The sequence below is a fragment of the Sebastes fasciatus genome, chromosome 19, assembly GCF_043250625.1.
Source record: "Sebastes fasciatus isolate fSebFas1 chromosome 19, fSebFas1.pri, whole genome shotgun sequence".
In the NCBI taxonomy this organism is placed as follows: Eukaryota; Metazoa; Chordata; class Actinopteri; order Perciformes; family Sebastidae; genus Sebastes; species Sebastes fasciatus.
Window position 1 is genome coordinate 9615578 of NC_133813.1, and position 16362 is coordinate 9631939.

Consider the following 16362-nt stretch of genomic DNA (forward strand, 5'->3'; position numbering starts at 1 on the left):
GTCTTACATACTGTTCTCACGGTCAAGAATGAGCTTCCTAGGAAAAATACTGTTTGCCAGAATAATAACATTTTGTATTCAAATGTATGTACACAAGCACTGAAAAAGTGAGTTTTTCATTATATGTCCCCTTTAATGCTTAGCTTTTAAAATCATAGAATCCCATTGCTTGATTATAACATCTAATAAGAGCTAATCATAATCATAATTCTTTGCCAAATCCATAAAACTGCATTGGTTTCTCTGTTTTCTCTTCGCTTACAATCTGCAATGTCTGTCTACAGCAGCACATTTTCAGTACAGTATGTGCGGCAGCTCTCTTGTTATACACTGAAGGTGAATATCATTTGCTGACAAACCAAGAAGCAACATCATCATTTAAGGAGAAAAAAAAAAACTCAATTTGAGAATTTATTTTTATTTGCTCAGTAACCTTGTTGAATCACATTCCGTTTATTCATATCGATGCAAACCCTGCTAAATCTGTTCTTTACCGTGGATATGAGACACAGAGATAAACCACGGAGTCTGTTGCTGAGAAACAGCAGAGGAGTTTTCTTTCACTGTCAGACAGCCAGAGCATCTGGAACAGTCTACCACCTGAGCATGACGCACAGTAAGAAGTCTCATCAATGTTTTATGGACGGTAAACTGTCAAACTGTGCCTCGTCATGCCACACACACTAATAGGTGTCTACCCATTATTTTATTACAGTGATCTGTGATTATGTTGGCTGTAAATACCACATGCACTGGTGCTCTGTGTGTATGTGTAAACCAAAGACATTCTCACATTTTGATATAACGGAGGTGTTAGATGAAAATTGAGGGGATCACCAAAGTTATTACAATTCATCCATGTGGTCGGATGTGTCGAGCAAATTTCATGGCAATTCATCCAATATTTAACAGATAGATAACAGGCTTAGACTGCCATCACAAGATCCACACCACTGCCATTGCTCAAAAGTACTGAAATTGCTTGGTATCTTAGTTTTTGAATTAGTTTCAGAGGGTAACTGAGATCAGCAGAGAAGAGAAGGATACAAAGATGTGGGCAACGAGGTAGAGTCTATTATTTCACTATTTATAACGAACTATTTTTAACTAGATTTTAAAGGTGCTAAATAAGAAATTGGACCATTTCTAATGCCAACGACAACGGCGTTATCAGCTTTAACGCCGTAAGAGCCTTTCACACATAACGTGAGAAAAGGCACCACTGACAGTGACTGAAAACGATTATTTTCAATGGCTTGCGCGGCGGTGCCCTGGCGGCTTTTCGCTGCATCGAGCTAAGCGTAGGCTCGTCTCGCGCCGCACTGTGATGTGTGCTGAACCAACACGTTCTCATCCCAACTTGTAACAAAGCCTTCCGCCTCTTTGTCACGCCCCTTGCCGTCACTTTATTTTTGGCATTAAAAACCACTATAGTTACTGTTGGCGTCACTTTAGGATTAGGCAATAAAACCACTATAGTTAGGTATAGGAAATACACGGTAGGGACTTAAAACTACTACGTTTGTACAGTGAAAATCACAAGAACATTGTGAACACGGGACTCGAACGAACAGCTGATTGTAACGTGACACACAGGGTCTCCTGGATGAAAGCCTTGTGTTTGTTGGCGCACGCACGGCCGGCCCGGCTATGTCAACAAAGCACGGAAAAGCTCTGATAATAACACACACAGAAGGAGAGCGACTTCATTCTCTGCTCAAGTAGACATTACTCCTCTTTATCTTTACATAGACAATAGTTAGTTACATTAGTTAAATAGACCTTTGAAAAAAGCACATGTGAATCTACCATATGTAATTTAACATGACATTTAAAAGTTCATAGCCTATAGGAACATGGTTTTTCATTTCACATTAATTGTAACAGAAATAACTTATTAATTACAGTAAAATGTAATGTAAATAAATATTCATAATAGTAAAAACGCAAAAATGTAAGGTTGTTAATAAAGCTAAATGTGCCCAACATGCTCAAACAAAGCATCCGGTTTTCAACTACGTACGTAGATGTCTTTTCACCTGCAAATCACCAAATATATGTTAACTGGGAACTACTTTTCATCACCCACATGCAGGTGAACACTGGCTCAAGAGACATGAAATCACACAACAATTTAAGATGTTCTACTTATTAAAAATGATTTTGACTCATGCACACTTTTTTTTTTCCGCAGTAAGCTTGGAGGCTTTGTGTACTTCAAGGTTCTCGGCTGTATGAAAAGGCGGAAAATAACACAGGACAGGATGACAGACAGCCTGGTCAGTTGTGAGGAGTTGGCAGGTCAGAGCGGGGTTCAGCGGAGACCTTCACTCTGCTCGCTGTGGCTCTAACAGGCGCCGGCGGTGTGTCACTGTGAGAAAGTGGGTGGTAATTACAGCCGTGCAGGAGGGGGTGGGGGGGATGGGGAAGATGTTCTCCTGCAGAGATGAAAACACACAAACACACATAGCCACACATAAAGTGCCCCATGCCCCCGTTCCACAACTGATAATGAGCATCTAATGAGCGGTGATGTCATTACAACAAACACACAGCTTCTACACCTCTGTATTAGCTCTGTGAGCCTTTCAAATGTGCAATTCTAGTGGGACATCCAATATTTCAGGGCAACGGGGGGACAGCACAAGGTCATTTATAAATTCTTTCTGGGTTAAACTTTGATGAAAACATTTGGGGGGAGTATTGTCAGGAGGATATGGCCCAGATACATTCAGAGAGCTCACACATTTAACGTTAAAGTGGCAGTAGGCAGAATATTTTTGGTATCATTGGGCAAAAATTCCATAATAACCTTTCAGCATATTGTAATTTAAGTGCTGAGAGAAAACTAGACTTCTCTTGGTTCTGTTTTCAGGCTTTAAAAAATCTAGCCCGTGACGGTAGACTTTGGCCAATCACAGGTCATTTCGGAGAGAGAGCGTTCCTATTGGTTGTTCATTCAACGGAGGCAGCTGTCAATCACTCGCAAACTCCGATCAAACGGTCAAACTAGGCAGCGCTGATCAAATATGAATTCATATTCCGTTACTCTAATGACTATTTACCGCCTCAAATGTTTTCAGAAACATCTTGTAGTGTACTGTTTAGCTGTAACATGAGAAAGTTTGCACCGGCTGGTGTGCGGTGCTTGGTATTTCCTCAACTGATCTCAACATGGAGGCTGGGTCACACATTTTCTCATTTTACAGCTAAACAGTACACTACAAGATGTTTCTGAAAACATTTCAGGGGTTAAATAGGCATTACAGTAACAGAATATTGATTCATATTTGATCAGCGCTGCCTAGTTTGACCGTTTGATTGGAGTTTGCAAGTGTTTGACAGCTGCTCAGAGACGGCAAGGCTCCAGCTCGGCTCTGATTGGCTGTTTTCCTCTGGTCTGTGAAATCTTGCAGATGCCATTAGGAGCACCGGAGGACACCAGAGGACACCGGAGGACACTTGCCTTCTTCAGCTTTAATGCATAAAAAAGAGCAGGCTCTTTTCTCATGTTACACCCCTTTGTGGATGCAAATATCAATAACTTGCCACACTAAGAATAGCAAGAGCATAAAAATACTGCCCGGTCCATAAATGGAAAAAGAGTGTTTTACTCAGTTTATTGAACAAAATATCTTACAGTATCTTGGATATACATATATACATATTATCTTGTACTGTGTAACACGGTTTGTGAACCCCTGCAGTGACATCAATTGTAACGCTGTGCCTCCAAACTTCAATGGATGTTTCTAGGAAATATTAATACACCATTGACTTCCAAACACATTATACAAATCTTAATATAGAAAGCACAAAAAATAAGAATTTATCAGTGAAAAGTACTCACTCTCAGGACAGAAAGGTTCTTCATACAAAAAACAACTTTTACAATATTTTGTCTTTTTTTTCTTTTCTTTTTTTTTTTTTGCAGTTACAGTATGCAGGTAATAAATATACCTGGAATTCCCTCTGTTTTTTTTTTCGTATGGTGTCGTTCTCTTTTCCTCAGCATGGAAATCACCAATAAGGACTTATTCTAGAACAAATAAAATAGTGGCTCTGCCACCGGAGCTCCTGCTGTCGTCTCCACTGCTGCTGCTGCAACATTATCAGCAGGCCTCTCAGATAACATACACATCAGTCTTCTCCCCAAGAAGCCAATATGTTCTCATTTTGCCTTTGCCCTGGAAAAACACAGAAATCAATAGGTTCATCAATGGAGATGAGGTGGGGGGTGAGAGGTGGGGGGGTGATATCCTCTATTAGGCTGGCCTTCGTTTAAGGGTGACCCTGATGGTTACTGCAGCTCAGCTTACAACTCCACCTTCTCCCCACAAATGAAGCATTTATGCATGGTCAGAGGAAAATCAACCACATCGTTACAACAACAGCTAAAAACATATCGCTTTCTGCAAAAGATCTAAGATGAAATGACCAACAACTCTTGTTTTCTTTCCATTATTTTCTTTAATAAGACTACGATACTGAAAATAATCTGCAGTTGCAGCCCAATCCATGAAGCAGCAAAGGATTCTTCAAGTATTTGAACATTAAAAGACATAAAATTGAGATGTAAGGTTTTCAATGGCAGCCCTGTTAGACAGTAGGATCCTAGTTTCCAACTTAAAACTATAGAAAATCTTCTTTTTTTGACAAGTTATTGTGTTGAGTATTAAGTCTTAAAGGTCCCATATTGTAAAAAGTGAGATTTTCATGTGTTTAATATAATAAAGCAGGTTTAAGTGCTTTATAAATACTGTTAAACTATCAAAACGCTCAATATGCAGAGAAATACACACAGCCCGTATTCAGAAACTGTGCGTTTGAAACAAGCCGTCAGGATTTCTGTCCATTTGTGATGTCATAAATGTACAATATTTAGACCCTTACATGGTTTTAAACGTTAACATTCTAAATGTGTCCCAGTTTATTTCCTGTTGCAGTGTATGTAAATAACATCAGCTGACAGGAAGTAAACATGGACCCAAACTGTTGCCTAGCAGCGCAATTCCGTTGCAATGGCTAAAACGGAGCGTTTCAGGCAGAGGATGAATACAGGCATATTTAGGCAGACAGTATGAGGAAAATACTGTTGTTTTTTTAACATTACAGCATGGAAACATGTTCTAGTAGAAACACAAAATACAAGTAAGAACCTGAAAATGAGCACGATATGTCCCCTTTAAACAAAATTTCTTTCATCTATTTCTAATACAATTGAACTTGTTTCAAGTTATCTGCATTATTTTGTCTTGTTTTAACACAGAATCTGAGGCCAAATGAGTTGTACAGATAGATGTTTTTTGCAGTGTGAGCTCACTATATTCAGCGGTCACAAACACAAGTGGGACAACCTTTCTTAGTGTAATGCTTGCTCTTTTTTCTGGTGCTTCAACTTGGTCAGTTTTTAAAAAAGCAAAGGACGGGCTCTCTTACCTTCATTTCTATATCTCCTCGTAACTGGAGATCAAAGTAGCCAAACTCATCCAGCACTTCTTTGGTGGCCGAGGATAGGTGGATCTTTAAGGCTGCAAAACACATCAAGAGCAAGACTGAGCATTTTCACACTGTGAATGACAAACGACAACTCTAACAATATTTGCATCACCTGCACTCGTCAGCAGCTGAAATGCAAACGGTGATGAAAATCTGTATTGTTTGGTCCAATTAATGCACACAATGCAGAGATGTGAGACAAGATTCCTGCCTGTGAAGCTTCGAGGCTGCACAGTTTATCGCTGGCTAAGGGCCCTTAGCTGTAAGTGCTATCAATTATTTACCAGAGGAGGCACAATACAGGAAGCGACTCAGTAGTTAATCAATACATCTGATGACTCGCTCGCAAACTATCCAACCACAGTTTCATAACACCAGTTCCTGTCACTGCCAGTTAAGAACAGAAATGTCAGTGCAGAAAGTATTCGACTCAGCACGTCAATGCGTCTTATATTCAGCTGTCAAGTCATATTTTTTTTACTGAAGAATGTTTCCATCCAACATCCCATCAGTGGATAGAAAGGTAAACATGAAATGAGAGTTCAATAACTTAATATTCCATCATATTCTGTGAGATTCAATCACAGAATATGTTCTGAAGATTTAATAAACTGTGCAAATAAGTGTTTATTTACTGTTTATTGGGGTCCCAATTATCTGTTACCTTGGCAACAACCATTCAACCACTCTTCCTTTGGTCCATATTAAAGAAATGCAGCATAATCAACACATATTTACACTTACACTAAATCCAGTTAATCATACGGTTATAATCTCTTAATCTCAGGAAAACAATATCAACTCTACACTAAACAAAGAAAGTTAGAGGAGAAGTCGGTCAACAAGTCCCATGAAAAGACCAAAAACAGAAATGAATGTATCTACTAACAAGTATTGTGTGTGTATCAACGCCTGATATATTTATTCTTCTGTGCCATAGAGCTCTATTGCTGTCCAAAAACTATTAAAAACACATCAGTGAGCCACACTGTTGGACTGGGTGACATGTTCCTTCATTACCATGAACACACACACTGTAGTTTATTCTGACTCAATTCCACACACACCATCCTGCTGATGTAAATACACACTAGAACATCAAATGTGTATTAATCCGTAGCTGGAAATAGTCCCAAACAAATGCACTATTTCCTCCTGTTTGAATAACGTTTGTTAACAACTACAGTGACAAGCTGTAGGAAATTACTGAGCCATTTATAAAATGAAACTATACACTTGGGCATCTTCAGTAGGATGGGACTAAGGGCTGTGAGTCACAGACAGGGTACGGAAGTCAGAAAGAGAAAAGCAGGAAAAACCTCTTTACTTGCTTTTAGTTTTAACCCTGTACACTATTTCTGAAAGAAAAATGTCTCACATGCAGTAGAAGTTATTATGAGCCCTAATGTATATTGTCATTTGCTCTAACACAGAACATTTTATAAATATGTCCTTGAATCATAAGAGCGCTTTACAATTCATCTATCCATAAACCATCAATTCAGATAAGGAAAAACTTCTCAAATGGAAAAAAACAACTTAAAGCGAGGGTTGCTACTACTACAGTAAGTAGGTAATCTTAAGAAACCAGCAAGAGTACGCTTGATTTAAAAAAATTATCCAACTGAAAAACCCAGCCCAGTGTTGCCAACTCTTTTCCAATGAAAGTAGCTCGCAGCACTAGCTCCAAAAGTCCCTAAATCTAGAGAGAAAGTCTCCAAGTTGGCAACAATGACAGGCTGGCAGCCCGTCCAATCATTACATCCGTGCGGCCGAATGAAATGATTTGAGGGTATTTGAGGTAGAGTCCTGCGACAGCCACAGATACCAGAGCATTTGATTTGTTGATTGCTGATGGATGTAAACTGATGATAATGTAATGACAATTTTAACAAATATAAAAAAAAATTACCTGCTAGCTGTACATTATCCCCTCTCATTACACGGCTACTTACTTAAGAAATCAGTAATTTGACGCAAAAACGGTCCGCCAGAGTCCGACATCAGAACTGCGCCCATAGCAACGGTCTACTATACATAGCAACGGTCTGTTATAAAGAAATAACGGACCGCAGTATGCCGTGATTGACCAATCAGAATTGAGAATTCAGCAAAGCCATGTAATAAATAAATAAATATAATACACAGCAGAGTGACGACAATCTCAAAGACAAGGAATAAGCTGGAAGTCCTTGTAAACACTGAAAAATAGCAAATAATGAGGACATTGTCACATAAATTGGTGTAAAACATGTTCAAATTCCACATCTGTGTGATATAAAATTAAAAAAAATAGAAGAAAATGAAGTGACAGTGACACTCACCCTCTCCGTTGGACTCCATCCGAGATGCCGTGTTGACAGTATCTCCAAACAAACAGTATCTGGGCATTTTCAAACCGACCACGCCGGCACAGACCGGACCTATAAAACACGAGCAAAATATAGACACATTTTTTACAGCGGAAAAAACAATAATATCTGGAATGCTGGGAACTGCTGTCAGTCATTATCACACAACCACCACCGCAGTGTAAATGTTTTTAAATAGGACGACAGAGGTGACTGTGAGTGAATTGAAATTGTGCTCAGGATGCTTTAAATGACTGTGACAATGCTAAGTACTACCAGCCTACGCACGCTGGTCCATTTCTGCTGCATGTCAAGTGTCTGATTAAGAATATAAACAGTGCCGCCATGAGCTGATACAGTCTAAATACTGCATCAGAAGCCTCTTGCGAATGGCATCAGACTAAATGCTGCAGACGGGTCAAAATAAGAGTGTTTATGTCCAGTCAGTACGTTGCTATCCAGATGTGGGAAGTTACAAATCACAACTGCCCTACACTTGATATACACTCAGTTGCCAGTTTATGAGATACACTAGCTGAAACTAATACAACAGTCCCGCAATATATAAACCCTACTTGCATGAAGGTTCAGTATTTTTCAGTCTATTCATCCAGTTTTAGAGCATCAGTTGTCACATTACACACACTATAATTACAGTTTATCTAAAGCTGTGCAAACCTTTGATAACACAAAAGAAGAGATAGAGAAATGAGCTTTGGTTGGTCCAAGTTTGTGAAAATTATTGCTCACAATGGCTGATTTTTTGGGGGGAAAAATGTATTGTAACCAATTTTAGATCAGCCCAGAAGCCTATTAGGGGGGAAAGAGAGCAATTTGTACACAATTTACAGTATTTGTTCAGCTAATTATACATCTTCTTGGTAATGGAAGCTACAACAAGTCCTCATAATTACAATATGCCTGGTTCAGACCTCTAAATCACTGCCCGCATCTGCGATTTGTTCGACCATTCAAAAAGGTCTGGTGCTGTGCTCACTACCGGCTGTTTTCCCCAGCGGGAGCCAATCAATTGTTGATGGATACAAGGCGGAATTAAGTATGGGATAATCATCCTCCCGTGCCAGAGCGGGAAAAACAGCTGTACCAATAGCTGTGTTGAGTCATCAGTGCATCGGTCAAGGCAACCTCAGCTGGATGAACACCAGCTATTACGCAACGTATCCAGGTTCATCCCTCGGTGCAGATGTACAGAGCTCCGGATCAGACTCACCTGTGTGTATACCTATCCTGAGTCTCAGCTGGTCGTTGGGTCTGTGTCGGATCTTGAACGTTTTGACCTGCTCTAACAACGCCAGCGACATCCCGGCGATCTCTCTGGCATGCAGCTTTCCGTTCCGCACCGGCAGCCCTGACACCACCATGTAGGCGTCGCCGATGGTCTCCACCTGAGGGGCGAATCATAAGGAATGAGAGAGTAAAAGTAAAACGCAATACATACCAATTTGCTGTTGTATTCCCAGGATTCCTATAGGAGGTCCTGAAGGCATTTTATAGCCCACACGCTATAAAACGTATGTACTAAAACCTTGCATATTTTAACATAAAGTAAGAGACAAAATACAAATACACCATATTGTCATCATTATTCACGCCGATCATCCTAACTTACCTTGTATACATCAAAGTTATCGATGATGGCATCAAAGCAGGTGTACAGATCGTTGAGCAACGTGACAACCTGTAGAGGGAGACAGAAGAGTTGTAATGATGGGACTTGTTTACCACCGTAAATCCAACATTTGACACTGTTTTCTTTTGTTAAAAGGCTGACAGATGTGGGAGGCCAGTGTGTCTCCCACATAATCTGTCCTGTTTTGTCAGTCGCTGGACGATCGCCCGCTGAGGCTCCCTGACAAGCACATTTACAGGATCATAAATCAAATCCACAGATGGATTATTACAAACACAATGTGCCCAAATTGTGTGGCGTAACAGTTGTAATGTAGTGTGTGACAGGTTGGCTGGTTTGTTCAAAGACAAATGTTTTATTTAGTCTTTATCTTTAATCTTCATTTTGTTTATAATTGTGTCTGAACTTAAAAAAAAACAGCTGTCTCTTTATCTAGTCGGGACATTCTGTGCTGTACTTAGAGTGAGCACTGTTAAGTGAATGAGATCATTTAAACTGTGATGGAAATACAAGTTAATAATGTTTTCTAAAGCTGTAATTTCTAATGGAAAAACTGCATTAAGGCAGGCCCATATTTGTATTGTGATAAGTTACCATTTGAGTTGTTTTTTATGTGGTATTTACACTATAAAAATATGCAAAACTGGCACTTAAACACCAGGATTAGAATTCAATTTGTGGCGTAAAGAACTACTTTATGCCTGTGCATCATCTCATATTAATATCTGCCATTTTTAAACCTTTCAAGTACACACAGTATATCATACACAGCTACATCTTCCAGGGTTAATAAGACATTAAACTGCTGCATCATCCTGTAAAATCTACACTGACTGGCTCTGAATGCAAGTGATATCCTTCATTTGTTCACTACGGGAGGGCCACTACAATTACAGGTCAACACAAGGTGAAGTATTTGATTGATGACCGGCTGACAGTAGGACCAAGGGCCAAACCTGTACGTGGCCTGACGGGAACAGCTGCAGATACTATCGGGGGCTTAAAAAAGGGCTGTCACTTCCTCTGTATTTGTTTTTGGGGGGGTTGCAAAAAAAACCAAAACATGTAATCTATACTGTGATTTATATTCTATATTGTGAACGCAGTAAAGGATAGCGGTCTGATACAACATAAGAAGGATAAAGCTTTAGTAAAAGTAATTTTCATAGAATTCGTCATATATTGTTGGGTTGCCATTATTATAAAAGCAGTATAACCAATTTTATAATTCTGCATTATTCACAAGATTAATATAAATCGAACTATAAAGCAAGGTGTGTGTAACCTTTGCATATATCAAGATAGTAGGCCTATTGAGTGTGTAGTGCATAGTATGTGATTTCGAACAAGGAGAGGCTTCGGCAAATGTTTGATTGACAGATGGTTCATCCAATCACCTGCCAAGTATTTTTTTTTTTTTGAAAGTGCCTGCCCTTTTCCAAACAATTTCCAATGTCGGCTTCTCAGATGGTTCTGTGTAACAAACCATCTGGCGGATTAACGATATGAATATTTGGCCTTGTCAAAAAGTAAGCTTGGTTCTTTCCCTTAACTTGAGAAAAGAGAAAAGAGATGAAGAAGAGTTTAAAGTCCGTTCTTGTGGGGGGGGATTTCACTCCATCTGAAGGTGTCAGATTGTCCATCAACACTTAAGACCCTCTGCCTGAATGCGAGATCATGATAATGTATTTGCTCTAGAAACCTCCCTTTGGTGAGAGTGAGAGGGAGATATGTGGTGGCATAATGTGACTCAACTCTGCGTCAACACACTCTTCCATCTAACAACTGTACTATTTCGAGTTGCAGCCTGTGTGTGGGAACACACACTGTGGGAACTATGAGACACACTGTAGGTAGAGACACTGATACTGCTGGTGAGCACTTTTATGTATGAACAGAGAGAGAGAAAGAGTTCACTGCAACTGTGAACACGAACTGTGATTTTTTTTTCTCTTACAAGTTTTTTAGACTACAGCTTGACAGATGTTGAGGAAAGTCAGAACAGTTGCACAGACAGAAACGGTGAGGTGCAGAGTGGGAATCCTTCACTGGAGGATTGCGGTGACATAGCGGTTTGCCGTGTGTACCTGTAGCGGCGTGCTCTCCGCAGACATCGACGTGAAGCCCACGATGTCGCTGAAGTAAATCGTGACGCTGTCGAACGCCTCCGCCTGCACCGTCTCCCCTCGTTTAAGCTGCTCTGCTACTGAACTGCATACAGAGAGAGAGAGAGACATGAGGTCAAACTGTTCATGCTGTGAAACTGTAAAGATAAGTTAAGAAAAATCTAGAAGCAAGGGATAGTTAGTTATCAGAGGAGAATAAAAAATAAGGTCAAACAAGCAGCTGCAGACTCTAAGAGGTGATGAGATTCCTCGTCTTCCTCGAAGACTAGTCTTTCTAAAACACAACTACAGAATGCCTGGCAGGTTTAATTATAACAGGATGTCAGTTTATCGTTTGCTTATTCTGCTTAAGTTTCTCTCAATCAAATAATCCCAATTTGCGGCAGTAAGTAAGCTGGTCTAATTCACATGTGCGGTGAGAACCGATAGCTGTCCTTTCTCTCAGGCTCTTCTCTGTATTTTTTCAGCAGGAAAAGAGGATAAATTGGTGAGAGAGAGATGGGATTTGCTTCTGTGGTGTTATCCAAACGTCTAAACTCACTATCGTGTCTGCTCCTCTGTCTCCCTTAATGAGCAGTTTGCCTGTCAGCTCGCTCCGTTCCCTTTCATCTACGATGAGATCGCACCGCGGGGAAATGTGTGTCTGTTACTAAAACGTGGTGTTGGGAGCGATTTGGAGTCTTTAATTAATGCAGGGATTTAACACAATTGGCAGTGTCATCGAGCCACGGTGGTTAACACTCAGCCTATTTGCTGGGTTGAAGTTAATTGGAGTTTTGAGATGTGACTGTCGTTTGTTCTTACTGTGGTAAAATTTGATAGAGGAGGTTTTCGGCTTTCCTCTTCTCCTCCAGGTAGGCTTGTGTCCGCTCCTCCACCAGGTTCTCCAGGTTATTGGCGTACTGCTCCATCCTGGACAGCAGGTTGTTAAGAATACTGGTGCTGCCCTCCCTGTGGAAAACACATACAGAGTAGAATTAGATGATATCCACAGAAGTTCCTGGGGTCTCATTTATAAAACAGTGCGTAGGATCCATACTAAAAATGTACGTGCGCACAAAAGCCGAAAATGGCGTACGGCAAAAAAAAAAATCTGATTTATAAACCGTGCGTACGCACACCTGCACGCAATGTTCCCTTTATAAATCACACTCCACCTGGAAATGTGCGCACGTGAATCCGCCTCATATTCCGCCCTCTACACGCCCACATTCAACCATAAATGGTCCATTCAAAACACCTAATTAATGTTTCTGCATGTGAATGAGCCTGTTTGATCTTTACGGTAAATCACGGCAACTACCGAGAGGAAGACCGAGAAAAGGAGTTTTTCTGACACAGAGATCAAGGGTGCTTGTAGTTGAGGAGGTCTCTGAACACTCGTTCCCTCTTAATTCTGTTTTACACGTCATTTAGTCCTCAGTGCCGGTATATCCACCAGCACCATGCAGCATGTTACCAGTATCACTGCAGTGTTTATTTCTTTACAGCAATCGATTTCATTGATTCACAACTTGCCAAAATGATCAAGACAATCAGTAAAATCCACCACGCTGGATATCATTAGAAAAAAGAAGTTTAACAGGTGAACACAATTTATTTATTATTTAAGTTTTTATAGTGAACTTGTCCTGTATTATGATTAGGACTGATAATGATAATGAGGATATGGAGACTAACGATTGTGTGAGAGCTGTCACTGGCTTTATTTCCACACTTTGTTAATTTACACAATCCATACTGGTGAAGATGTGCTGGGTGGAGGTGAATGGTGAAGATGTGCCGGGTGGAGGTGACTGGAGGAGGCAGAGTGGCGCACCGCGGTGGCGCACTGGAGACAGTCTGATAGTTGCATCGGATGAAAAAGCAACATGGCATGGGACGAGGGCTGCTGGTGGTCACAGCGGTAAACACACTCTGCAGCCTGCAGTGCAGTGTGTCCGCCTGTTTCATCTAAAAACCACGTTTGAGGCAAATTTGAAGAAATTCCTTCATGGTGGTCCTGAGCTATCGCGCTCACGAGAATGGGACGGACGTGAGGTCACAGTGACCTTGACCTTTGACACCTCTGACCACCAAAATCTAATCAGTTCATCCTTGAGCCCAAGTGGACGTTTGTGCCAAATTTGAAGAAATTCCCTCTAGGTGTTCTTGACATATTAACGTTCACAAGAATGGTCCAGACGTACGTAGGGGCAACCCGAAAACATAATAAAAACAATAAAAACACTGTTTATATTGTTAATGTCAAACCTTCTCAATGTCAAAAGAGGACAAGTCTAAGGATTGACCCTTGTGGAAACCCTTGTCCCACTTGTCCCCACATTTAAAACTACTGATGGAGTCATCAGCAGCAGTTGGCGTCCAACTGATGGAACCAGCACACTTGAGCGAGGCGGGGGACGTTCCAGTCAGCCAGGAGGTGTTATTAACATGAAATATATGGAATTTAATGGCTATTCCAGTGATTTAATGTTGCTGTTCCATAAAAGTTGGAAAAAAGAATAGAAATTTGAAGCAACGGAGGCTGAGACATCCCCTTTCTTAGTCCCTAATATGGGCCAAACTCTCTAGATCCCAGATTTCCCATAATGCAACAACAGCATGTTTTTGTTAGACCTTCGCTGCCTGGTAAATGCCCAGTTTGTTACGCAGCTTTCTGTTAAGACATTTTTAGTTTCCTAGCCCAAGCTGAGATAACAGTGATGATGACATCATCAGGATTATTTTCTCAGACTTGACAAAGCTCCTCCAGACCAGCAGAAGACATCCTACTGCTGTAAAGTAAACTGACCTTTATGTGTATACTTGGTTGAGTTCAGGGGCTAAATAGCAGTGTAGATGATTGAGGTAAAAATCGAATCATTCAGTGGCCTCACAGAGTCTTTGAGTGCTGTAGCTGTCTCTCCTCCCACCTGTGACCATTGGCAACCACTTTCAAAAAAACAAACTCTTTCTGTGCAGTGGTAAATCACAAAAAACACCAGAAATGCACATTACTGTTCCACTACGACTGCAGCAGTTTTGTTTGTATACAGTATCTCTCGCATATGAGCACACAGCAGCTGTTGTTCCAACACGGAGGAAAAACAGACGCTCCGAACATTCTGTGAAAGCTCTCTATTTACGTCTCTACTGCTGCGCATTTCACATATATTTCATAATTACATAACACATGTATTGTATAATGTGTGTGCCTCGGGAGATTTCTACATTCATGTGCTTACACACACACGCACACACACACGCATGTACAACACGCATTTAGTCCGACGGAGCAAGAAGGTGAGTCATCCACACCAGCGCGGCGGCTCAAAGCATCAATGCCTGGCTTCCTGCCACGTTCCTTGTGGGTCACGGATCCTACACACGCCCACGTGTTGTTTAAGTTTAAAGGAGAAAAACATCAGAGGGAGACATGAAAGACAGTGATGAGTATCGACGCGCCGAGCTCAATCACACAGGCCACGCACTGTTTACTGCACCGCAAAATCACAGACGTCCGTATTTTTCCCACCATTCATCCAAACTGCTGGTAACGGTGAAAACTGACAACTGTCTCCAAGCTGAGCGAGCGTGATGCTAAAAGAGACGAGAAGCCAGAAAATAATCATTACAGCAAGTGATTTAATCCTGTTAATCCTTTTAGTGCGGAAAAACATCTCTCAGATGGATCACATAAGTCATTTGTTTACCGTTTGTTTATCTGTTGATAGAAGAACATTATAAAAGCTTGACTGTTTTCACTGAGATGTTGTGGAAAAGGAACCGAGGGAACAGCTGATACATTTTTTGGTGCCAATACCGCCACCGTATGTCCATGACACCGAGGTCAGTGACAAGGAGAGGGAGGGCAGTTGTTGCTTTTGTACCTCGCATTGGTTATTTGCTGCTCACGTCTCTGAGTTGATGCGGATTGGTGCCGCTGTGGCTGGACGTGTAACCATGACAACCACAGAAACCACACAGAGGAACGCGATCCAGAGGCTAATTTTACTGGTATGAATATCCTGGATTGTGCACATCTTCACCAGCAGTGAATGAAAGTATTAACATCAGATTCAAAGTTTGATAAACAATGTTAAGTAGGTAAACTTGCTATATTAATCGTGTTACTAACCATTCCCTCTACTTCCAGCTACAATCCGCTCTATTAAGCTATGTAGTCGGAGGATGTCGGTAGCCACGGCGGTGGAGTTAGTCTACTGCTATCACATCAAAATACACAACACCAACAGGGTGAAATTTGCAGCTGTAACCGCTTGCTGTCTGAAAGAACCTTAAATCTTTTATAAATCCTCCAACCAATTTCAACCAATATTCTTAAAAATGTTACATAACTGGGTCTGTCATTAAAATATTTAATCGCAATTAATCGCATGATTGTCCATAGTTAATCGTGATTAATCGCAAATTAATAGCACATTTCTTTAACTGTACAAAATGTACCTTAAAGGGAGATTTGTATTTAATACTCTTATCAACATGGGAGTGGGCAAATATGCTTGCTTTATGAAAATGTATGTATATATTTATTATTGGAAATCAATTAACAACAGAGAACAATGATAAATATTGTCCATAAACCCTGGCGAGTCTTTTAGTTGGTGCACAGCAGGTCACCTGAACATGTAGAAATTTGTCTACAGACGAGCAAATATTTCAACAAATATGAAGAATAAAGTTTCCAATAATAAATTATGATTTACTGTCATTATTTACGTATAAATGAAGC

The 16362-nt window shown here is 40.6% G+C and overlaps 1 protein-coding gene across 3 annotated transcripts in view; it reads right to left on the minus strand.

Moving 5' to 3' along the window:
* Window positions 1-3591: 3591 nt before the first annotated feature.
* The window catches only part of npr2 (natriuretic peptide receptor 2), a 65222-nt gene continuing 52451 nt past the window's right edge, over window positions 3592-16362 (minus strand). For all 3 annotated transcript variants that reach the window (XM_074617969.1, XM_074617967.1, XM_074617968.1), the window contains exons 16-22: window positions 12432-12578; window positions 11589-11712; window positions 9481-9549; window positions 9082-9256; window positions 7824-7922; window positions 5440-5531; window positions 3592-4187 (exon numbers count right to left, since the gene is read on the minus strand). In XM_074617969.1, the coding sequence (XP_074474070.1) occupies window positions 4125-4187; window positions 5440-5531; window positions 7824-7922; window positions 9082-9256; window positions 9481-9549; window positions 11589-11712; window positions 12432-12578 (769 nt within the window). In that variant the 3' untranslated portion in view covers window positions 3592-4124. The remainder of the gene's footprint in view (window positions 4188-5439; window positions 5532-7823; window positions 7923-9081; window positions 9257-9480; window positions 9550-11588; window positions 11713-12431; window positions 12579-16362) is intronic.